Genomic DNA, 25,835 nt, shown 5'->3' with positions numbered 1-25,835 from the left:
TTGGTTAGTCTATGGTATAAGGTTTTATACCATAGATAAAACCATAGATAAAACATACTCCCTTAGATAAAACATACTCCACAATAATAGTCCAGTCAATAGTTTTATGCTTAATAGCTCTGTGTGCTTAATCCATGTTTCCATTTGTAAAAAAAACACACATGTGTTATATCCATCACGTTATACTACCCAGCCTGCAACGCGACGTCCAGGATTAGGGACCAATCAGGTTTTAGCACAGCACTTATCCAATAACAGCGTTTCCTTTTATTTATTTACTTTTCAATTGTCATTGACCTGGGAGTTAACCAAAGTTTTTTGTTTTTAACTTTGGGAAATGTTATTTATTCTACAGTAACCCTCATGTAAATTAAAATAGTAAGTGTTTAAATAACGTGTACATTTAATATTATAATTGTTATTTGTTAATTTACCCACGGTAATTTAGGCTGATTTCATTAATTTGCATTTGCCGTGCCAGTTACAATTAATTACATTTCCTAATACTGTAGCAATAGACCAATATCAATCAACTCTCACTCGAAATACTTAATAGACAATAGACTTATGATACTGTTTTTTTAACTACAGTAGTTTTGAATTGAAACCAAAATTCTTTTTATTTTTATGTCTACCGACCTGGTATTAATTAAAGTGTAGTGTAACTAAGTTACCTGCATAAACTAACCAATAAAGCTTGACATTTTGACATGACAATGAAGAAGTTAAGTTACAGAGAACAAAACTGAAGGATTAATGATTTTGGTATTTAGTCCATAACCAGTGCTTGATTTGGAAAAAAAGGGGTGTGGGAAGTGTTATTTTATGTTATTTTAACCAATTTATGTATCAATTGAAATTTTGAACCAATATTTTAATTAATATTTTTATCTTCACGAAAGAGGGGTACAGAAACTCCTATCCATCACGTTTCCCCGCAAATCGAGCACTAGCTATAACTATGTACATATGACTCTTCATTGTTGCTAACCTACTTGAGGTAGGTAACTGTGTTTGATATTCACTAGAGGTCTGAAGCAAAATTTATTTATTTATTCATAGCCTACCAAGGTTCAAACAACCAATAACGACTCATAGGCTAAGATGCCTATGACAAAACGTAATATAAGTTTGTTCACAAACGTAATATAATCTTGTCCTAGTCAAAGCCCTGTTCTCTCCAAAGTCAAATGAATCATTAAAGTAAATTAGGTATGGGACTAGTTAGTATTATGTTACAGTAGGCCTAAGATATTTACTCCATACCATTAATAATATTGGAATACATGCCTCGAAGTACAGGATGGTTTTGACGGCTTGACAAACACGATCGCCCACTGTAAAATGTGACTCTTCACACACTTCATATTAGGTTCACCTTTACATCTTCATAGGTACAAGAAAATTTGCAAGGTTTACATGCCATCCAATTCTTCCGGGCCACGGTGCCAGGAGCTAGGAACGTTCTGGAATGTCACCGTTCATTGTTGTTTAACGTTGCCATGGATAAGCGCTCGTCGCAAGCGTCCTATATTTCTTTGAAGCTCGTGGGGACGTACTTTTCTGACAATAAAAAATATAGTTTTCCAAAATCACCACCAGGATCGTTTGGAACATGGCTTTGTTCCATCTCTTTCCTGCTAGATAGCGACACTACTTTATCGACTGTAACCTGGGTAGTGCTGCTATCTATCAGAATCACTTAGTACTACGTCCAAAGCCAGTTTTATTGCAGAACATTGCCATCCAGTATAACTACTGTTGTTTTTACTGTAATTCAGTGTATCGGCGGCAATGTCACGCAGCGGCAAGCGTTTACTTCAGCTCCTGGCGCTGTCCCGGCATCTAGCGGTCAGCAGCGAACGAGTTAAGGTGTCAAATTGTACCAATAGAGCTTTTCTTGGATACTCCCTAGATCTTGAGGCCATACACTTGATGGTTCTGTGGTTTCACTCAACTACAGGATCTACTTATCGATTTTGCCAACCTTTTTAAACAGATGCGAAGACACTAACTGACTATCCTGGCCTGGAAGCAAGCGCATTGAAATTAACTTGTATGTTTGAGAACACTAGGACAGTTAGCAGAGAAAGCCTTCTGCAAAGCTTTGGTGGGGGCTGCGTTTAATTACTCTCAACTTATCCTGAGAAAAGTAAGTAGAGTAGCTTTTTGATGATTCGAAACTGGATACAGCTGTTCCAGATCATTGGGCTTCAAATAAATGGCCCTGGCTAATAAACCAGACTGATCTTAGTCAGTACGGTTACAAAGTTACACAGATCATCTCACACCATTCTGCACTCATCCCTCCCTCACTCATATCATATTTGGGTTAAAATATGCACATAGGTAGTGTTCCTATCTCAATGTTTGATAATTGATTCATGTAAGAAAATAAAACTCTTTGAGTTTTCTTTCTGCAATCTTTTACTACATAGTAGCCTATATGGAGAAAGTATTATTTTTATCAAAATTTTTGAGATTGAGTTTTGAGTGGATATATCCATTTTGGGTCCCCCTGAACCCAAAAAAGTGGTTTTCGAAGTTATGTGTGTGTCCATTAGCTGTATTGGGCTATTAATTAACAGCTGTGTCTAAGGAATGTCGGCCTTAGTCACTAACAAGACTACAAGATGGCGCCACTCATCCTACGCTCATCTCCATTCATACTTGGCTTAAAATACCTACTTTTAATCGCCATTTAATAAGAAAGTACCTATTAAAGAAAAAGTATTAAAGTCTGTGTGTGTGGATGTGTACAGAGAGCTACAGACCACACCTGTATAGTCCAATTTTGATGAAATTTGGTATGTAGGTACTAATCCATAGTATCTCCAGGAGTTTTTAATTCTTTCAAAATTTTTATTTTTAATGGTGTTTTTTCCATAAAATAAGAAAAAAATGGGATTTTCTCAAAAATTGCCCAAAAGATTTTGATAAAAGTTTAGTATGTTATTGTCCTTTAAGGCATTTATATTTTTATTTTATGATACACCCAATTTGAAAAATAGTATATTAGGTAAATGAAGGCCTAAATTATTTAACCTAGCCTAAACTATTTAACTTAGGCTAATATTAATATGTTTTTAATGTAGGTAAAACTACCCTAGTAGTCTAATTAATAATCAATTAAAATTTTACCAAACCTTTGAAAATTTATTTTTTAGTTCACTATGGTTTCAAGACGAATGTTTCGCCGGGCATGGGTGCTTATCGTAGTGGCTGGAACGTTCATTGTTCTTATTCTTTGGCAGAGCCAAGATGCAGATGTAATACCGGGATCACAGAGGGACGATTGGATTGCCGTCAGGTTTGTAGTCAACTACTCAATTTTTTCAATAGCCTGTATGGGTTTGATATAAGCCTATTTTATTATTATTTTTTTTTTATCAAATATCAAGTCTTTCTGTGTGTAATTTGACATGAACACAGAATGTCACACCCCCTCCCCCGTTTATCCACGGTCTTAAGATAAGTTTTAAAATCGACCAATCTTTGTTAGGTTTTAGAAGGTTAAATACCTCCAAAATAAATCTTTATAGGCCTAATTTATGTGCCACAGAAATGCAAGGAACCTAAACCTTTAGTATTTGTTTGATTATAATACACTTAAACAGATTTCCAATATAGGCCAGTAAAATTAGATAAAAATAATACATTTTGAGGAATTAATTCCCAGCAAGCTGGAAATCGTTTTAATACCTTCATTTGGTCCCAAATAAGTGTAATCTGAGTTTGCACCGTCCTATGAGGTGAGCTTACATTATGGCAGCCTAAAATAAATTAAATTTAAGCACTTTTTTCAGTTTTTTCCAAGTTGCTCAAAAACAGTGTGTCGGACGCAAACAACGTCCTAATAATATCAAAGAGGATTAAATTCTGCATAAAATGAGTATATAAATATCCAAATTCGGTTAAGTAGTATAGCCAAAATATTAAGTTTTAAATATATATATATATTTTTTTTTCATTGCATTTTACATTTTGCGACTTTCCAGAACCCCATACTATCTTTGAAAGAAACACACCCATGACCATTTCCTTCTTCATACGAAGTAAGAGTGGGGAAAACAGCTGATCAAGTATTCCCAGCTGTTTGCAGTTGTATAGTACACTGTCATCAGTTACTTTGGAAGTAAAGTTATTATAAGTATTTTAAAAATAATTGAGGACATTTACTAATATTTGTATTCGTTCAAGAAAGTGTTATAACGTAGTGATCTGTTATCTAAGTTTTGTGTTTAACATGTTCGGACATGCAATCCTGAGTATTTAATCTGTTTAATTTTAACCATCCTAGGAGTTAAACTCATACCACTATCGCAGCCTAAAATAAATTAAATTTCAGAATTTTATTTTATCTTTTGCTTGTAGCTAAAAAATAGTGCACCAGACAAATACATAAATATTCAAATTTGGTACAGTAGCACAGCCAATATCTTTGTTAAGAAATAGATAACTTTTTCATCTTATTGCAAACTATATTTAGCCCTGGAAAGTCGACATCCCATCATACCACTGACCACCATAAGAAAAAATCGATAGAATTAAAGTTGTATAGTATAATATAACACGTTAAAAAGGTATTTCAATTGAAAATTTCACTCATTTTTAAAGACTTAATTTTGCATAAACCTTAAAATCGGGTTCCATAAACTGTCCTCTTGGCTGCACATCCTACATGTTAGGATTTATCTCAAGCTGCAGTGGACTGTCAAAGAGACTGTCCTCACATGTTTCTGCTTCTACGGTGTTTGGTATGTGGGACACAAACTGCTGAATTTAAGCATGACTGACCATGGTAGCTAAGGCAAATTGTTGAGCATTCCATCTACTTTTCGGCAGCTGCACTTTCCTGTACACGCATGACACTATGTTGAGGATTTAATTTGGAGCTGGATTCTTTGTGTTTATGGTTGGGAGTAAACCATGTTCCGCCATCCTCCAACCCCAGTTGAGCGGATCCACTGGTCTATCATACCAGCTCTGTATTTAGTGTTAGACTCGTAGAAAGTGTTGGGCGGCGACTGTATTTGTTAGTGGTAGGGAAGCTATATATAGAAAGTTAACTTTGAAATGGATTTTGAGAACATCCCATAAGGAATTTTGTCCAGTGAGGTATTATTGGCTTTAGATGATTGTCACAAACAGTTGACCTGCTAAAATTAGGCCCTCAGGATGAGCATATGTATGGTGGAAAAGCTTTACAGCCCCCAGCAACGTGTTCTTCTCAAGGAGTTTTATAATCTTCAACTTCACTTGGGGATAGAATACAGATAGTATTTCACCCACTGATTGCATATAGGAACAGAAGGTTCTCTTTGACAGGAGATAGAAGTTGAAATGCCTCAGAGTATGTTCTAAGAGGTCCACATTCCAGATTTCCTGAGGTAAAGATTTGAGGAATTTGGTGCTTTGGCGGTTAATAGGACCAATAGATCTGTGTCCTATTCAATTATTATGACTTTCGCAAAGTTCTCAGCCATTTGAATGGCAGTGTTGACAATGAGGGTATCAGCATCCTCAAGAGCTTGTCCGACTTCAAACCCTTGGAGCACTTGCTCACTCAGCATGGAGATAAGCCGTCCTTTGTTGTTGTAGTTAGAGAGAAATTGTTCTTTCAGCATTGTTGCAGTCAACATTTTAGTAAAAATTACGTTTGCTAAGGATTGCTTGATTTTTATTATCATTATTCCTTGTTGTTTCACAGAAGTTGAGGCCTCAACATGTAAAAGTGTATACTCAGGATTGCATGTCCGAACATGTTAAACACGACACTTAATATCATGAAGATAACAGATCACTAAGTTATAACACTTTCTTGAACGAATACAAATATTGGTAAACGCCCTTAATTATTTTTAAAATACTTATAATAACTTTACTTCCAAAGTAACTGATGACAGCCACTTAGCAATGAAATTGCTGTACTATACAACTGCAAACTGCTGGGAATACTTGATCAGCTGTTTTCCCCACTCTTACTTCGTATGAAGAAGGAAATTGGGTGTGTTTCTTTCAAAGATAGTATGGGGTTCTGGAAAGTCGCAAAATGTAAAATGCAATGAAACAAAAAAATTATATATTTAAAACTTAATATTTTGGCTATACTACTTAACCGAATTTGGATATTTATATACTCATTTTATGCAGAATTTAATCCTCTTTGATATTATTAGGACGTTGTTTGCGTCCGACACACTGTTTTTAAGCAACTTGGAAAAAACTGGAAAAAGTGCTTAAATTTAATTTATTTTAGGCTGCCATAATGTAAGCTCACCTCATAGGACGGTGCAAACTCAGATTACACTTATTTGGGACCAAATGAAGGTATTAAAACGATTTCCAGCTAGCTGGGAATTAATTCTTCGAAAAGTTCTAATTTGACTGGCCTAATAGGCCTACTGCTTTAATTTATGGGGCTATTTGTTTATTCTTTCAATCTATTTTATTATTTTACTAATTTCAGCCCCATAGCTGGATACAAAGGAACATCAATTGTACAACAATAGATATCCTATGCTATACTCTAATTAAATTGGTGTAAATACCTGCTTCGTGGTAGCCTAATCCTATTGTTGCTAGTGTCGCAACTAGTTTAGACTTTCTACAAAGTCATCTTCAGGCGAAGGCGTCAAGGATGTCAAAGGGTGGTCTAGACCTTGCATCCATCCCGGTCATGTACGTGTCACATCATTCTTCACTAAAGTTACCGTTGTTCGTTTAATCATGTTAAATGTGCTGTTTTTACGTGTTAATGTCCGTGTTCGTGTTTTATGTACTTTATGTGTAATGACGACCTTCATATGAAGTGACCACCCTTTGACATCCTTGACGCCTTCCCCTGAAGATGACTTTGTAGAAAGTCAAAACTAGTTGCGACACTAGCAACAATAGGATTACCACGAAGCAGGTATTTACACCAATTTAATATATTCAACGTAATCCTGAGGCTAGCTTCTAAAATGAAATTATACTTTAATACGAGCTATGTCTGTTTGTCTTTCTGTAATATATATCTTGAAATACAGCAGAAGGATTTTGCCTAAGTTTTGGAATTTTTTTTTTTTTTTTTTTTTTTTTAAAGAGGTTGGCGGCCTCTTTTAACCTTGCATTTGCCCGTCCACATAGACTACAGATCTGTGCGTGGAACGTATCCAGCAAAGCAAGGGGTGAGCCGGTACAGTACAAAGGTGAACTGTACTGATAAAAGTTAGTGGCAGTGACCAGGATCCGAACCCACGACACTACTGCCTTGGGCCCGAAGTCCGCGACGCTACCGACTGAGCCACCGACGCTACCGACTGAGCCACCGACTCACCAATTAGGGTCTTATAGCCCTAAAAAAACCGTGATTGGTGACAGCCACTACCTCAGGAAAATTTGTATTTAACTACACAACTCATTTGAAAATAAAAAAAATTAACATTGGCCCTATGGGTTGCCAAGTAACTGTGTTGGTTGAACAAAATAACAAGGAAAAAGTAAACAAAAGAAGTCTAGTAACGAAGTCACTACAACACTACATGTGTTTATAACAAGCCATCCATAGTATACTAGCAAATTACAAAATACAGTAAAAAGGGAAATTAAACATCAGTTGTAACCACGAATACTAGAAAAAAAAACCCAGTATGGATCATGTTTATGTTTATCCTATAATGGTATAGGATTTGGGCCAACAACATCCTATACCCTATACCATCCTATGAATCCTATACCATTCCTATACTAATAGCATTAACATGTTTTCATTTCATTTATTTTTTCAACTGTAAACACAATTTTTACAATAATTCAAAATACATTTATGGTACAGTAAACCCCCTCTTAACCGACCCTAATGGGACCGGACCTCGGTCGGATAACTCGAAAATTCGGTTAAAACGGGCAATCCCTAAAATCATAACATAATGAAGTGCTATTCATTTGGAATTATGTAATCATTATTTTGAAGTCATACTTGCATTGTTTATAAAATAAACTACCGGTACTCTTATCTCTTTTTTTGTATTGATAGAAAAGACATAAATAAGCACAAAACACGGTTAAGCCAAATAGGCCTACCTTCAGTGGAATATATTATAGTACTAGGCAAGAGTCAATAAAAATTCATATTTTAATAACTTTAGTACTGTAATGTATTATGATGCTTTCCAAATCCATCGTAATACAGTACAGAACCTTTTGTCAAAATTCAAGATACAAGCAACCATTTTGTTACAAGACAGGATGTTTATTTATAGCCTCTCACTGGAGGCTCAAGGCACAAAAACTATCTTGACCTTGGAGTTGTTAATCCCCCTTCCCTGCCCTCCCTACAATTGGGTTGCGTTGTTTGTTTACTCCAGCGATAAGATAATCAGTTAGTTCTCAAAATCGTAACCCACTTTACGATGTTAAAAATTTTCCGCAAAGATAACAAACTGACAATATGCTATATTTTTTGTGATCAATACAAAATAACTTATTCTTAGTCATATCCTGTGGAGATAAGCATATGGTTCAGTTCTCATTGCCCAGCGTGGAAGCGGAAATGCCGAGATTCCTAGAAAGCGGCGGTTAAACCGAGCTGCTCTCAAAGCAAGGTCGGTTAAAACAAACTGTATTATTTTACAACCGAAGGCGGATAATCCGATTATCGGTTAATACGAGGTCGGTTAAGAGGGGTCTACTGTACAGACAAGTCAGTCTTATAAGCAAACAATAATAAATAAGCAGATCAAAAACTTAAATTTGAAAACAAAACCGTTCTACGAGAAACAAGACAATCGCAATGTATAACAAGAATAGACTATTTAAAAATTAGAAGAAAACTTAACAATGGGTGTGAAGAATAAAACGTCAAAGGTAATAATAATGAATAATAAGGGCGAAGGAATTTAGTCAGCTTAGCGATAACAAAAACTAGAATTGTACAATTGACAAAAGGAACTTTGAGACAGTGAATAACAGAGATAATAAAAATGTAAATCAACAACCAACAAGAAATATGAAATAACAACAATAATGAACTAACAGTGAATATAAATATAAAAGATAATAAACAGCAAGAGATGTTGAATAACAATAACAGGGCAATAACAGAAATAAAAATGGAACATAAGCCAGGCAGAAACAAGAAATATTCAGTAAGTTTCCACTCTCCATTTCCCCTACTAACCACTCCTTTAACTTTTTGTTTTTTTTTTTGTGGCCCATTAATGGCACCACCAAGATAAAACTACACTCAGTACAGCGCCGACCCGTATTCTGAAAGAAGCAATTGTACCAGCGAAGAAGTCGATGTGCGCAGCAATTTGACTCCCCATTCGATGCAATTTGGACCGGCCGCTGTGGTAGCACAATAGTGTGTTGGCAATTCCATTTAAGCAATGTTAAATAATGTTTATTTTCGGACCAAAAACGTCATTTGTTTATGTTTATGATCCATACTGGTTATTTTCAAGTATTCGTGGTTGTACTATTGAGCAAAGATTACACTGAAGATTACTCGATATAGGGGAAAATAGTTCCGATCAAATACTGATTATTTTACTTAGCCCTCTCCCACCAAAACTTAATCCCTGAAGTACTGAGGCATTCCAAGTAAACTAATTACATCTGGGGGTTATAAACGCTTTGCTTACGTAATGTAACCCATCCCTTTAGATTTGCAGCCGAAATAAGTTAAATTTTCTACAACGTTGTCCATTTTTATTAACTTGTATTCACTCTTTTTTACTATTATCATCACTGGTTTTGTATTGTCTATTTATGTGCACTTTTTGTATTTTTTTATCTTCACTTTATGTATTAATATTGTATTATTTTTCATTATAGCTGTTTTGGGTTTATACCTGTAGCTATTGTAAATTGTGTATAGATAAATAAATAAATAAATAATTGGCATAAAACTATTACCGTATGCTAAATCCCAATAAAAAAACAGACAGAATCTCAATTGCTTTAGAAGTAGTATTGAAAAAGCAAAAAATCGTCACAAGCCGGTACTTTATTTTAAACAAAGAATAAGATACTTTAACCTAGAGAAAAAGACATAAGCAAGTAAATAACTAATGACATAACAACAATAACAAATCAATAATAAAGATTAAAACTAGGCCTATTGATGATACTTTGGTATATAAATAAATGTATCTGATTAGGCTAATTTGACCAGGGTGGTTGACATGGCAGGGTGCCTATGAAACACAGCTTAAAACTTTTGTAAAAAATATATTCTTAACAAATTTAGGTGGTACATTTTTTTTATTCCCAAGATATCACACTAATAGGCCTATACAGTATATTTACACTGGATCTGTCTTGGTGCTTAGTATTATTGGAAACACAATCAACAAGTTACTTGATAGAATGCAGGAAGTTTTTTGTAAAGAGCACTAAAACCTGACTAGTTCTAAATCATTGCCCGTATTTGGCAGTAGATAACGGAACAAGTCTAGTCTATATGGTGAATTATAATTACTGCCGAGTAGAGGTCAGTCAACTACACGCTTGGTGGATTGCAACAATAAATCATTTTCTTATAATGGATGGTTGCAGGACTCAAATTAAATACTAAAACTGTAACTTACATGATTGTGTTAATGTAATGAACATAACGATGGAAGTTTTTTGACTCTATTTTATTTATTTGTTATTCGGTACAGGATATACACATTATAGAACAAATTTGGTTGCATAAGCCTTATTCAGAGGAATCCTGTGTTTAATTGTCATATTTTCTTTTCTTTCTGTTGCGTGAGCTGCAGACTTCTGTACTTTACAAATATACAACATTCCTACTTCTAAAAGAGTGAGAGAAACTTAAGAGTGAAAGTCACATAACACATTTTTTGCTTGACATTTTATGCTATAGGCCTACAATAAATTTGTGTAGTTTGTTCTTCAAACTTGTCTTAGAATAGGAACAATGACTTATAGTAGGTATACAGGTTTTACTTGATTTATTTTTATTCCTACAAATAGTAACTTTAGTACCTACTACTATTCAAAACTAAATTTTTTCTACAGTACTGTACATTATATATAAAAAAAATTAGTTTGTTAATTATTTGTTTAACTTGTTTAGTGGTTTAGAATTAGGTTACAGTATTTGTAAATTTTTTCTTTCATGGTGCCAAAATTGATAGAGTGCAGTTGTATTTCTCAATCAATAAACTCACTAGCTACTGTAAGGGACTTATTCCTGTTACCATATCCCATTGAGAAGCAGGTAGCTTTACTAGTAGGCCTATATACATTTCAATCATTCAATGTTTAATCTCTGACAGATTACAAAAGAACCAGCACGAGTATGTGGATCGTAGAGGCGTTCACGTGGTGGTAGGCCACTACATGGGAGAGCCGAGCAGCTCCAAGCTCTCACCTAACCTAACAGACGAGTTGGTCAACACCAACATGTTCGACCCCCGGCCACTGGAGGGGAGGGACGGACAACCGGTTATCATCCCTCCACACCTCAGCGGCCGCATGCAGCAGCTCTACCACATCAACCGGTTCAACCTAATGGCCAGTGACCGAATACCGCTTAACCGGACACTGCCAGACGTCCGCAAGAAAAAGTATGAACAATTATTTATATAGGCAAAGTTAGGTACAAATGGCATTTTCTTTTCGTTGAATTTTTGGAATAAAACACAACATTAGGCTAATATTTTAATCTATCAAATACCCCTGCCGCAGCAAACCTGCCGTCCAAGCGATTTCCCTTTGCCAGAATCTATTTTCAATTAAATCTATTTAAATAACTTAGGTTTAATGAGTACCTTAGTTTGCTGCTACACTAATAAAGTGTGTTTTTTAGTAAAATATTAATAGTTTAGTAAAAAAAAATTAATTTGCCAAGTTTGATCAAAATATATCCATAATGAAGCAAACTACAACATTTTACAATATCCTCCATAAGAATAACATAGGAATTTTAAATTTACAATTTTTTTAATTTTCTCTGTTACCAATAATCTTACAAAAACACTTTGATATACAAAACCATTTGTTGTTTTTTTTTAGCTCTTTCAAAAGGTTTAGAGAGAAATTGGGAATTTTTATGTTTTAAGGGTCAAAAATGAGAAAAACCAATTTTTACCCCATAAAACCTTCCATTAAACCCCGTTCCCATGGTCCGATCATGTTGGTTCGCGAACTCATTCAAGTTTGTCCCGCCTTACACCTTTACACCAAATTTCATCAAAATCGGACAAAAATTACTCAAGTTATCAAGTTTACGGACACATATATATACATATATAAAAATTTGAACGAATAGTGTTTTTGGTCTCTGGGGACATCAAAATGAAAAAGTAAATCGGTCCCGGGTCAAGGTCTTACCGTACCACCTACAGTAATAGATATTTCCCTATAGGGAAATTCGCTAAAAAACTGAAAATAATGAACAAACTTAAATAGGTAAAATATTAAAAGAAATAATACTTTTCATCTTTTACTCTACTCCCACACACCACACACTTCTCAGTGATCTTGTATGTAAAAACACCCTCTAGGAATAACTGACCATGGCTATACGATCAAGAAACAATTTAATCTAAAGAATTAGGTTTTTTCAAGAAATAAAATTTAAATTATTATTTAGTCAGCAACAATCTAAAAAAATTAGATTTGTTTTGATTCAATGTCCAAACTCCTATGATGTTTCAATTGTAGTTTTCTAATTTACTTCTCTATTATTTCAAATTTCGGCTTTAGTTTCTCAGCCTTAATTCAGATGTGTTACTCTCATAATTTAGTTAGTGGAATTTTAAAATCACACTATCTTTGTCAAACTTTTAGAACTGTCACAGACATATTTTGTGACAAGGTCGAAACCAGAGACGTGTACGACAAAAACCTAATAGTGTGAGAGGTGAACAGTTTTAATAAAAAAAAATCTTGAACTAACAATACCCCAGCCACAGCAAACCTGCAGATTAAGCAAATTTCAATCTGTTTGATTGGATTTTGACTAAAATATTTCCATAAACAAGTCATATTTAGTTCCCACTTAAATAACATTAGATTTAACAAGTAACCTACACAGGTTTGCTGTGTACAGGGAAGGAAAAAGTGTTTTTTGATAAAACGTTAATAGTGTATTAGTAATAGTATAGATAGTAATGGTAAATAATAATAATAGTATAAATAATTGAATTTGCCAAATTTGATCAAAATATAGGCTATCCATGAGCATAATAGAAGAGTTTTCTTTTTCTCCATAAGAATAACATGAACATTTTAAATGTACAGTTTTTTTAGTTTTCACGTAACCTTTAATTGTACAACAATGCTTCAATATACATAAATGTTTCTTTTTTGAATCATTGTATCCAATAAATGTAAATAAAACGATTAATATGCACAAGCTCCTTTCATTAAGGTACGAAAATCAAATTCATCAATTAAACTACACTGATTTTAACTGAGTAATGATTTCTGTAGGCTTTTTGCTTTGAGAGCAAAACCTGTAATTATAAATTTCTCAAATAAAGACAATTTGCAAAATAATAAAATGGTAAATGAATATCAGACAGCCACCGATTTGATACAGAAGTAGTTAATATTTCAACCCGGGAATGTCGGCCTTAGTCACTAACAAGACTACAAGATCGCGCCACTCATCTCCATTCATACTTGGCTTAAACTACCTACTATGTATGGTCGCCATTTCATCGAACAGTATTAACAGTATTCTAAAAGGTTTTTGTACTAAGAACTAATAGCAAATTAAGTCGCCTTACCAAAAGATCTCGGAGACAGACGAAGTGCCCCAAGAGAAGGTCACACTAGAGGTCAAGTGTGAAACTTTCGGTCTAACTAAAGCTTCAGTTTCTCCAAGTTGTAATTGCTGAGTCCACCGGGTTCAATGGCACAATCGAGTAAGTAGAGTAGACTATGTGTCATCAAAAATTGTGGCCACTACATTCTAATCACCTGACACCGGTATATTGTTTGTGAAATCCAAGTACCGGGTCTTATAATTTTTAAAATAACCCCTAGATGTAGAAAACAATTTTGGTGAAGAACTGTTACAGAACCTTAACTATAAAATGTTATAGACATATTTTTTGCTTTTTTTAAGTTTCAACCAACAAGCTGTCTAAAGTAATGAATTGTTTTAAAATAAAGAAGCTAAAAAAATTAAATGCTTACTTTATTTTTATTTGTACAGTGTGATGAATAAGGATGGATATGGATTGGATAAAGTGTGTCCTATGCAAAAGGATACTAATGCTAATAAATTCTTATAAAAAGATACAAAATTATCTTATAAATACAAAGATAATTTTGTAACATTTCATCCTCCCTAACATTTTTTATTCACTCAAAATCTACATTTTGCTTATCCTCATGTGTTAGGTGGTGGTTAGTGTCTTGGACTTTGGGGTGTAAACAGATTCCCCACCTATCAGCAAAAATTTTACGGGTTTAGACTGTCTGCCCTTAAAAAAGTGTTTAGCCCCTGGTATTGATAAAATAAAATAAGAACTGAACAGAATTCAAAGTTAACTCTGTATTTAACCAATCAATGTTTTACTGTTTCTGATTGTTCATGATGTTCACAGGTGCAGATACAAGTACTTGGACATCTCCGGACTGCCCACTACCAGTGTTATAATAGTGTTTCACAATGAGGCGTGGTCCACGCTGTTACGCACTGTACACAGCGTCATCAACCGATCTCCCTGGACACTACTGGAGGAGATCATACTGGTGGACGACGCCAGTACAAGAAGTAAGACCACTTTGTTTAATCGTTTCAGCTTCTTCAGGTATATCAAACGCAAGAAATTACTGAATGCTGTACCCTACATACCAGCATGCTTTAATCTGAAGCAATTCTAGAAATACTACCTACCTAAACTGTTTTTTGGTTAGCTTTTGATTCAACAGTGCTTTTAGTGCGGTAAACTGTCAAGTTGACCGGATGGATGTGTTTCTCTTCAAACCAGGGATTTTTTTAATGTGTGTGTGTGTGTGTGTGTCCACCGATAGCTATTTTTAAATCATTTCAATTACAGTGTTAGTCATATGAGGAAATAATATGAGAGTTAATTTTAATGGTTATTTGTTGGCCCAGTAGTTTTTCATTCACACTGAATAAACACTCATACAGAAACCGTTTTTTTTTACAGAATAAATTACTATGAAGCAAGCAAGTTATTCAATTTGATTGAATCTAAAGATATCTCCAATGAAAAACACTTTTTGGTTACAGAGTTCCTGGGTGCTCCACTAGAAGAGTATGTGGCCAAGCTGGGGGTGAAGACGAGAGTGTTGAGGACACAGAAGCGTGAAGGGTTGGTGAGAGCTCGACTGCTCGGGGCTCGGAATGCTACCGGGCAAATACTCACATTCCTCGATGCTCACTGCGAGTGTACAACAGGTGAGTGAACTGGGTTAATCAATTAATTAGTTTAAAGGAGTAGCAAATAACAATTGAAAATGACTGGACTGCTTTGAGTTTTGGTCTGATGACCAATGATTTAGAAACTAAAGGATTATTTTCAATTTGACTACCATGCTATTGTATCCTCTTCACAAGCCCAGAGATTGCTTCAGTGTGCCACAAAAAATGTACAATTGTGCAGTACAATGTACTTTTTTTGTTTATGTTTAAATTAGTCCAAAATAAAACATTAACAAATTTCTTTGTAAGTCGTAATCCCAGACGCTAAGAAATTTAAGCACAGCTGAGCTCATACAATTTGCTAGGAAAAGCCGATAGAGAGCCTGTCACTACCCTCTTCAACCTGCAGTGGTAAAATCTAACAACCTCAGTGCAAAAGTTATTGAATAGTGTTCTCTGCTTGCATGGAAGTTTCATTTTACCCATCCTTGTTGATGGGGTAGGTACCAGGAAGCTGTTTTAAAGAATATTGTTTGCGTCCATAGCAAAAAGTCTTAAGATGCAAGTTTCATGGATGGTGGTAATCGTACTAACGACATTCAGCGGCTGGACTATCATATTTGTGATCATGTTAGCTAAAAAGCTATGTCAGTTGCCACACTAAATCCATTTCCATAAAAAATCGTGTGTAGTAAAGACACCCTGATAGTCAATCCATGTTGTCTGTGCAGGTTGGCTGGAGGCTTTGGTAGTGCCAGTGGCTCAGGACCGCAGAAAGGTGGTGTGTCCAGTGATTGACATCATCAGTGACGAGACGTTTGCCTATGTACGCAGCTTCGAGCTGCACTGGGGCGCCTTCAACTGGGAACTGCACTTCCGCTGGTACACACTGGGCGCTGACGAACTCAAGGAGCGGAGGAAAGACATCACACAGCCCTTCAGGTAGTGAAAAAGAATTGAATGCTCACATTAGCCGTATTCTAAGGCTAGTCACACTTGGAGAAATCTAGAAAGTTGAATCACAAAACCTATTTTATATTTAATATTTCTGTTTGCGGCTACTCATGTTTTTCTTGTGTTTTTTCTTACTGCTTAAGTTATTTTACAGAATGTAATATTGAATTAATTTGCAGCACACCAGCTATGGCAGGGGGACTATTTGCTGTAGACAAGAATTACTTCTTTGAAATCGGAGCTTATGACGAGCAAATGGAAGTTTGGGGAGGAGAGAACTTGGAGTTGTCTTTCAGGGTAAGTTGTTAAAATGTTAAGGATCTGTTAACAAAAGCCAATTTTTATCTTAAAAGTCTTAACTTTAAGTCAGTACCTTTGTAATTCATCAGTGTTTTGCAGGTGTGGCAGTGTGGAGGTAGTGTAGAGATCGCTCCTTGCTCTCATGTAGGTCATTTGTTCCGCAAGTCGTCACCGTACACCTTCCCTGGAGGTGTTACTGACACGCTGTATGGTAACCTGGCTAGAGTCGCCCTTGTGTGGATGGACGATTGGAAAGAGTTCTACTTCAAGTTTAATCCAGGTTTGTTCTGCTACTGGTGTATTTAAAAATATTGCACTGAGTCTTCTTAGTTTTTATGAAAGAAAATAACCACTGTAATTCCTTTTACCTAAGCTCACCACAGGCAGCCTTAGGTGGCGTGGTGCCTCTTATTATTAAAAAGTACTTCCCCATATTATGGTTGCTCATGCTCATGCAGTAGAGTCACAAGATGTAAACAATGAAAATGTAATTACAGTTTTAGGAATAAAAATTGATAAATGTTTAAGCTGGTCTCCTCAGATAGATTTGGTTTGTGCAAGATTGTCCAGAGTAATCTGTTTGCTTAGAAATCTTATGGGTGTTGTACCTGAAATCTACATAAGGGTAGCCTACTTTGCATTTTTCCAATCCATAATTAGCTACGGCTTGATTCTTTGGGGAAACAGTAGTCGCATAAGTGAAGTGTTAATACTCCAAAAGAAGGTAGTTAGAATAATAAACAAAGCTCCAATTGAAGAGCATTGCAAGCCATTGTTCATAAGAAGTAGAATATTGACTGTGATTAATCTGTACATATTTATGTTAGGGTTAAGAAAAATACTAGTTCCCATGTTTATAGGTTTAATATCCATTCACACAACACACGTAATCAGTTCCTATTAGACGTGCCTTATTGTAGGTTAAGTAAATGTAAAAATAGTTACCATGTTATTTCATTAAGATTATTTAATAAGCTTAGCATCAATGCCAAAGAATTGGACCTTAAGTCATTTAAAAAAAGAGCTCAGGATTGGTTACTTTTAAATCCTTTTTATGACTTAGAAGAATATTTTAAGGTTGACGAAGTTAACTTTTAATGTCCTCACATTTCCACATTATTTTTTATTTGTAAGCATATGTATTAGTATAGCCTATTTCGACTTGTTTTTTTAGGCTTGTTTTGTTTTGCCTAAAAATAGGCTGTTTATGTAATAGCTGAATTTTCTTGACTTTTGTCTATTGCATTTGTTGTAAATGTTGAAGGACAATAAAACGTTTCTGATTTCTGATTTCTGAAAACGTTTCTGATTTCTGATTTCATAAGATTTTCTTATCGAGATTCATAAATTTGTCATTCCTGGCATTGTTTGTTTGTTTACATATTGTTGTTTCTAAACTAAATTCCTAAAGCTCAGCCTTAATGGAAGTACTAATGCCCCAGAAGTTAATGCATTTCTAAAGATTTAATGTGATTGAATTCAAAATGAAATTAGGTGATTATTTTTTGTTTGCATATTAATTTAGTTTTTTAAATTTTCCTTTGTGATATTTTGATGTTTATTTGTCTGTTATTTTCCTTCCATTAGATGCTGAAAGAGTACGACACAAACAGGCTGTAAGGTCGAGGTTCGCTTTGAGACAGAGGTTAGGATGCAAGAGCTTCAAGTGGTACCTGGACAACATATGGCCTCAGCATTTTATGCCGACCAACGAGCGATTTTTCGGAAAAGTGAGTGATCTGTTCTACAAACTCCACTCAAGCATAATTCAAAATATATTTTACCGAAAGCTAATGTGCAAGCAGTCCAAGGCAATTTATCAATTATCAATCATTGAGATGGGGATACCACCTAGGTGCGTATTTTAACCCAAATATGAGTGAAGGATGAGTGTCGAATGGAGTGTGATGTCTTCCCAAACAGGAGACCATATTGTAGATAGAGGCTTTGGATCCATGGCTTTGGTCTGGTAGGCAACTCATTAAGACTTGCCTGTCTGTGATAGATCTTGATACAGTCAATTCACAAAATTTAGGCGGTTTGAGTGGAAGTTCCCTCAAATTCTTAATGTGCTTAAGTGCTTAATGTATATGAAGCAGCTGATTGGCGTTTTGACAAACCTCAGCTGCTGAGCTGTTTTTTTAAAGGTAGGATCAAGTGGAGGGGATAGACTTCTTACCCTCAAACTGCCTACATTTTGTGAACAGAGTATAGTAGATGAGTATCTGAAGGGTGGACAGGTCAGAGTGAAAGTTGACAGGGTGGTTAAAGTTATATTTAACATCATCACACAGTCAAAATAAATACAAGTAAAAAAATTGAAATAGAGACATTTAGAACATTAAAGGAAAAAGGAATGGATACTTACCTAAAAAAGAGGTAGCTCTAATTTTAGGTAAGTTAGACGTTTACCCATTCCTTCTTCCTTAATGTATTCCTAAGCCAAGTGTTTTTCCTCCAAATACCAGTCAATAAAAACACAATTTTGTTTTATTCTCAGATAAAACACAAAATGTTGGGGAAATGCTTAGAGAAGCCAGTGGGTAAGGGGAGTCTGAACCAACCGATGGGTCCAGCTTGTCTTGTAGCATGTCACGACCCCCCCGCCCTCTCTCAGATGTTTGTGATGGACAGGGTGAGTGGGGAGGGCAGTGGGGCAGCTGTCATGACAGACGAGAGTGTGTGTCTGGACGTGCCTGATAAGGATGATAAGGAGCGGACGCCCAGAGTCAAGGTTATAGCTTGTAGCGGCTACCCCAGGCAGCATTGGCTCAGGGATTTAAAGGTTGGTTGTCTGTAGTTGTCTTTAAATCTATGTTAGAATTAGAAATCAATGTTTATTATTATCACCTTGGATGTTATTTTATAACATGTTTTTGTTCTTGAGTAATTTGATCTGGATACAAGGTGTCCCTAGAAAAACTGACAAGGTTCGGCTTTCTTCTGTGAAATAGTAACCAGCCTTCAAACATGGCAATTTAGGGGCTATCATGTTTCAAAGAGCTATGCATAATAAATAGCTCATAAATGTCATTTTATGACTTGTATGGTTAATCCATAAAACCATTTAGAGGGCCTGAAGAGACATAGCTAATAGCTATAGCTATAGCTATATTAACTATAGCTCATAAAACTTTTAGCAACTTATTTTTTGCTTATGGAGGCTGATCCAAAAAAATTGCTTGGGGCGCCTTTGGAATATAATTTTAATTTAAAATGATAATAAGTTACAGGCCTCCTCTAATTTCAATAAATTCTATCTGTACAAACAAATCATTTAAAAATTGTAAAAGTAGTTTCTGGCACCATCAAGTTTGAACTTGTATCTATCCTATCAAATAAGTATTATTTTTTTTCCTCCTATCCATTGGATGATTTATCTCACCGCAAGTCAAACATTAAATTTTATTATCGTTAGGTTTTCACAAACATTCAACAAGTGTTCAAAAGCTTTTAAATAGACGTTTTGAACAAGAGAACATAAATCAATTTGATGCGTTTGATGTTGGATTTATATACATACATCATGTTTCTGTACGTTGACAGGCGGATGCGTTGAAGCACGTCTCAACAGGTCTTTGTCTAGACACGCCATCTGATGGATCGCTAGACCTTGGGCTGGTCCTCAACACGTGCAACGGCAATCCGAGCCAACAATGGGAGCTGCTTGATGTACCGTGGCAGTGAGGACATTTTTGGTGGTAAATCTACAAATTTGAAAAAGTTGCTGTGAGTCAAAGGAATAATTTCTTACACACAAATGTAAGCAGTTGTTTGGTTTCGCTCTGTTACAATGTGTAGTATTTTTCTAATCATGCTTTGCACTGGTTCACTCTTTCCGTAACAGTAAGTGATAGAGTTCTAGAAATATGATTCACTAAGAAGCTCAATGGCCTTGTTGATTTAGTGCAAGAGTTCAAAGTTATTTTGCCTACAAAGGGTTCCATTTGCATTAAAAATATATGTTTTAAAAATTTAAACCTTCAAAACACTTAAAAAGTTAAAAGAACAAGATCCTTCGTATAGATGATGTCGGTGTTCCCCAACCATATTTGATCCTTGTACACTTTCTTTACTCACAAATGAATATACAGTATTAGCCTAAATAAACAGTAGTGAAACTGAATCAGCTGTTACCATTTCAGTACTGTTTATTTTGGCTAATATTTGATATTTTTCCTACAGTTACGTAACAATGTACATGTTCTCTCACTGATTTGAGAAAGAAAAGTGGCCAATTCGCTCATCAGTGACTCTAATTACTTTGTCTCACTCCAGATTTTCAACGTGAAGGCACGAAATAGTGAGCGCGTAACATGCAGGCAACGTCGTATGCGCGCGAAATACGTTGGCAGCACTGGCTGTAAATCAGCTGGTCAGCTGTTGTACTGTTGTATTTGTCACTTCACGTTAAATTTTATATTAAAAGTTCACTTCTGTGTAAAAATAGGTTATGTTTCTTCACCAATTTATTTGTTTTATGTTTATGATAACTGTAGGAAAACTATAATGTGCAACTCGAGTTCAAAGTACAATTGCCTCACTCGAGAAACCATTCCTCACTCGCCTACGGCTCGTGAGTAAGGATTTCTCTCGAGTGAGTCAATTGCTCACTTTTCTCACTAGTTGCACAAATAACTATTATTTAGTATTTCAACAGAAAATAGTATATCGATATTTTAAAAATTACAACAACTATTATAAGCAACAAAATTTTTTTAACTAGACTTATTGATGGAAACTTCTGTAACTGCAGTGGTCTTGTTAGAACATGCAGATAAGTTTAAAACTGTTTATCCATGTTTGCCTCCTGGATTGAATAATAATAATAATAATAGGTTAAATACCTTGTATACGTCCTCAATCCAAGTCGTCTTTTATAATGACTATAGTTTCGGGGCCAACTGCCCCATTGTCAAATTTTCTGTCTTGTTAATTACTGTTTATAGCATTGGTCACCGTTGAAGTACACATATACACATACACTGACACACGAAACATTTATATTTACACGTAACATTGAAAAATTATACTTTTTGGCCGGCCTAAACAAAAGTGATTACATCATTGTGCGGACCGGTACACTGACTCAGTCAGTCAGTGTACCGGTCCGCACAATGATGTAATCACTTTTGTTTAGGCCGGCCAAAAAGTATAATTTTTCAATGTTACGTGTAAATATAAATGTATCGTGTGTCAGTGTAAGTGTATATGTGTACTTCAAAGGTGACCAATGCTATAAACAGTAATTAACAAGACAGAAAATTTGACAATGGGGCTGTTGGCCCCGAAACTATAGTCATTTCTAAAAGACGACTTGGATTGAGGACGTATACAAGGTATTTAACCTATTATTATTATTTAAAACTGTGAAGATACAGTTTGTACTGTAACATATTATTGTTGATAATATTATGACTGGTACAAAGGAACCTCAATGGCAAGATTTTGAAGAGTATAATCGATTTAAATTTTCCATGAAGGTTTATTTTTTTAGAGATATCTGTTATCTCAGGATCAATTAAAAAGTAAGTTTGTGGGTATTTTACTAAACTGCTTCTTACCAAGGTTCTTGTTCTATGAGTTTTGTTACCGAGGTTTTATGTACACAACAACATTGTATACATTTGTTTCATGCTGTAACAGAACTAGTGGAATTATCAAATTAGTTTTAATACTGTACAGTAGACTCCCTCTTATCCGGACTCCTTGGGACCGAGGCCAGTCCGGGATAACGGGTTTTCCAGTTAAACCGACGTCCCCAAAAACTCGTTAAAACGGACTGTTTACTGTGATATTCGACTTAAATTTAGGAGAGCATTGTATTTAGACATGTGATCACTGGTCTCAAATCTTTCCCACGAGAACAGTCGTTTCAGTACTGCCCACATCCTGCCGATATAGTCCGGTTAAACCAATGTGCTGATAAAAATTGTCCGGTTAAAGAGATGTCATTTCCGCTGAGTGTAGTCCGGTTAAACCGATGTCCGGTTAAAAGGTGTCCAGATAAGAGGGAGTCTACTGTATGTTGATTTTCATCCAAACATAATTTTTATAAATTTCATACCTATTCTATAAGAACATCAAATGTGTTAATTTATTCCAATCTATTTGCCTTATTCATTGATTGCCTACGCAATCAGAATTAGTATTGACAATTGTTCTATGAATAGATATTTTACATACCTGTTTTATTTATTCTTTTGATTTGACATATTATTTTATTTGTTATATCGTCGTTTATTCATCATTTGTAGCACTCGTAGCTTTTCTCACTTAACTGTTTATGTGAACATTAGTAATAGTATTATTTTATTTGAATGGAATTGTATGAACTATTTGAATGGTGGTGAAAGCATTAGTTAAGTATGCTACTCAAAATTGTATTTTTGGGTTTTTTTCAATCACTGTTTTACATGACATCATGAGACTAAAGATAATCACCTATGATATATTCCAAGTCCAAGTCCAAGTCTTGTTGACTGTGGCGACTTGCGCCACTTCTCTTGAAGTTCCTGCTCGCTGGGAGCATATACTTCTGGCATGCTGTGGGTCCAAGCCCTGGTAGCTCAGCTACCTGTAGACGTCAACGTCGCTTCAGTTTACTCGTCCTTTTATTATATACCATTATTATTAAATAGAGTGCCATCATTTGGCTTGACTACAACATAAATAGTTTTTGTAGCTGTTTTATGTACAAATTTTATTTATTTGTTTGTAAATAGTAATAGGATTTTTTAGTTTTATTTAATTAGTATTCCTTGATACTCAAGTTGAACAAAAAAAATTGTGTAGCTTGTAAGTTAAGTGAACAGTGAAGGGTTTTCCCCATGTATGTTTTTTTATTGAATAAGCTTTCAAACATAGGTATTGATTGTAACTATATAGTAACGTCTAGCTTACTTGTCATGTGGTAAACAGACCAACAAAGAGCAGAGCTTCATAAACAATAATTATGTCACTTTTTAGTGCTAGCCAATACTGTCTAAGAACTGTGTACTGTAAACCTTTAAGTTTGATTGATTTAAAGATTTTTAGACAATATTAGCCTACTCTGGGAATTTAAAACTAAGCTAAATATTAAAATGTCATTCATTTTTAATTAAACATAAGCTAGAAACCACTGTGATATTAAACAGATCTAACGAATGCCTTTTTGTAACTTGGTGATATTTAGTTGTATTAGGTTTTTGACAAGAGGTCTTTACACCTGTGATATAAATGTTTTTGCTACACCCTTTTTGTAGCTTGTAAATATTAAATGTATTGTATATTTTGTAATATTATATATTTATACTAATTTTGCCTTTATTTATTCACATGTACTACATGCTTAACATAATCCTTTACCATTTCCGATCAGCAACTCAATCTTCTCCTTTAACTCGACAATTCCTCTTTTTCCATCACATCTGTCATCTCACATACCACATCCCTCTTCACATAACGTATCATAATTCCTTTCCTCTTTTTTCACCTAACACCATCTACTCCATTATCCTAGGAATCTTTTCTTCTTGCATGTCGAAAGAACCTTAGTCTTGTTATTTTTCTACCTTCTTTCTTAAGCTGCCTTCAGCGCCCCCTCTGATCATTTCACTTCTAATTCTCTCTGTCTATCCCTCCGAACTCTATATTTTCTCTAACTAAATCAACTATAAAAGATTTAGGAAGAAAAAAGTAAACATACCAAACTCCTAACATCGCTTCTTTGCCATCAAATGGAGATGTTCGCTGTAATAAATAAATCGAACAAACATTTTATTAGTTCTACCAATGTAATTCTATGAAGCCTATACATGGCGGGGGAGGGGGGGGGATTCCATCGACTCATTTATGTGACTTCAATTCATATTGTGCTACTTAAGTGTTTGTGGTCGGAATCTTAATTCTCTTCTCTTGGCCTTTCAAAATGGATTTATTTGTAGGGAAGATTCTGATCCCCTGGAGTCTTACGGGCGGTCAGAATCTGATCACTCGTAATAATACAGAAAGTTACAGTCTTATTATAAGCATGGAAAATGGGAATATTTATATTCTACTAGCTGGCCCGACAGGCGTCGTCCTGTCCTAATGTGGTTTTATGTCAATGCTCGTTCATTTTCAAGATGGCTCAATCTTGTCCTGGTTGAAGTTTGTTTGCTACGCTTACTCACCTTTTGGTTGAAAATTAGCGGTTGTCATAAATTAAAAAAAATAATAGTGCTGCACCCTGTTGGTAAACCTATTAACTTTTTAATGCTATTGAACATTGAACATCACAGAATCAAATTGTTTAGTTGAACCAGTTGTTAAGATTCTTTAATTCCATTTAAATATGAGTACTCATAATACATGGTAAACTCCAGAGCCACTGGGGCGGAGCCCTTTCGATGGATCTCTGCACCAAACTTCACACAAAACTTGAATAATGCCTGAAGTTTCATTACAATCTGTCGAAAGGTTTCGGAGTCCATAAAGGACAAACAATCATACGTTGGGGATAATTATACTCAATGGACATAGAATAGAAGAAACTTATTTAACTAACCATAGTTTGCCCTATCTGATTCAACTTCATCTAGGCATAGTACTTTTACCATGCAAAATAAGCAAAATTAGACGAAAAAACTGCTATTAGCGCTGTCATAGATAAAACATGCGCTGTCAATTAGATACAAGAATACTTTATTAGCAATCTTTAAGATTGAAAGGGCGTCAATACAGTTGTGCAGTTGTTATATAAAAGTCAATACAAATTGTTATTTTTTAAGAATAAAAAATATCTGATCAGAGTTCTTGCAGTGAAGACATGATTTATACAAGTTCTTGCCAAGACAAATACTCATCTAGACCATAAAATGGTCTATGTAACAGCCAGCACTTTAGTTCTTTCTTCAGTTTTCTGGGTTGAAGAGACTTCAAGTGGACGGGAAGGACGTTAAAAACTTGGCACGCATGTAAGAGGGTTTCTCTTCATAGAGCCTTGTGTTGTGAGCAGGAAGGTTGTACGGTAATCATTTCTTCGTCTTGTGTTGTATGAGTGCACCTCCTGGTGACGACAGGTCCGGGAAGAGTCGACAAAGGTAAGAGTCCGTAGTATGAAGAGGTTGACTACGGTCAGGATTTTTAACCTCCTAAATTCTGGTCTGCAACTGCAACTATCTGTTGTCTCAATGCCAGTCAGGGTTCGAACAGCCCTCTCTAATAGAATATTATTTTCCTATAATCATTGAAAACTCTATAGCTTAATAGT

At 35.2% G+C, this 25,835-nt stretch overlaps 1 protein-coding gene across 1 annotated transcript; it reads left to right on the top strand.

Annotated features, from left to right (window-relative positions):
• Positions 1–293: 293 nt before the first annotated feature.
• Positions 294–20,739, top strand: LOC128989584 (polypeptide N-acetylgalactosaminyltransferase 1-like). The gene is made up of 11 exons (XM_054411499.1): positions 294–378; positions 3,168–3,310; positions 11,277–11,567; positions 14,562–14,731; positions 15,215–15,382; positions 16,078–16,288; positions 16,480–16,597; positions 16,700–16,880; positions 18,188–18,330; positions 19,101–19,385; positions 20,147–20,739. The coding sequence occupies exons 2-11, from the start codon at positions 3,174–3,176 to the stop codon at positions 20,285–20,287; spliced, it is 1,845 nt and encodes a 614-aa protein (XP_054267474.1). The 5' UTR covers positions 294–378; positions 3,168–3,173; the 3' UTR covers positions 20,288–20,739.
• The last annotated feature ends 5,096 nt before the right edge of the window (positions 20,740–25,835 follow it).

The sequence above is a fragment of the Macrosteles quadrilineatus genome, unplaced genomic scaffold (genome assembly GCF_028750875.1).
Source record: "Macrosteles quadrilineatus isolate MER2022 unplaced genomic scaffold, UCM_ALF_1.0 Scaffold_3__2_contigs__length_128488019, whole genome shotgun sequence".
NCBI classification, from domain to species: domain Eukaryota; kingdom Metazoa; phylum Arthropoda; class Insecta; order Hemiptera; family Cicadellidae; genus Macrosteles; species Macrosteles quadrilineatus.
The sequence above is the reverse complement of the archived record's forward strand: the minus strand, read 5'-3'. Positions and strand labels throughout refer to the sequence as shown.

What these genes read in the sequence shown, in the direction of transcription:
- LOC128989584 (XM_054411499.1), top strand. Translation starts at nt 3,174, where the DNA reads ATGGTTTCAAGACGAATGTTTCGCCGGGCATGGGTGCTTATCGTAGTG. An exon ending in GACGATTGGATTGCCGTCAG is followed by an intron (nt 3,311 to 11,276) that starts GTTTGTAGTCAA and finishes AATCTCTGACAG; the next exon opens with ATTACAAAAGAACCAGCACG. An exon ending in ATTGGCTCAGGGATTTAAAG is followed by an intron (nt 19,386 to 20,146) that starts GTTGGTTGTCTG and finishes GTACGTTGACAG; the next exon opens with GCGGATGCGTTGAAGCACGT.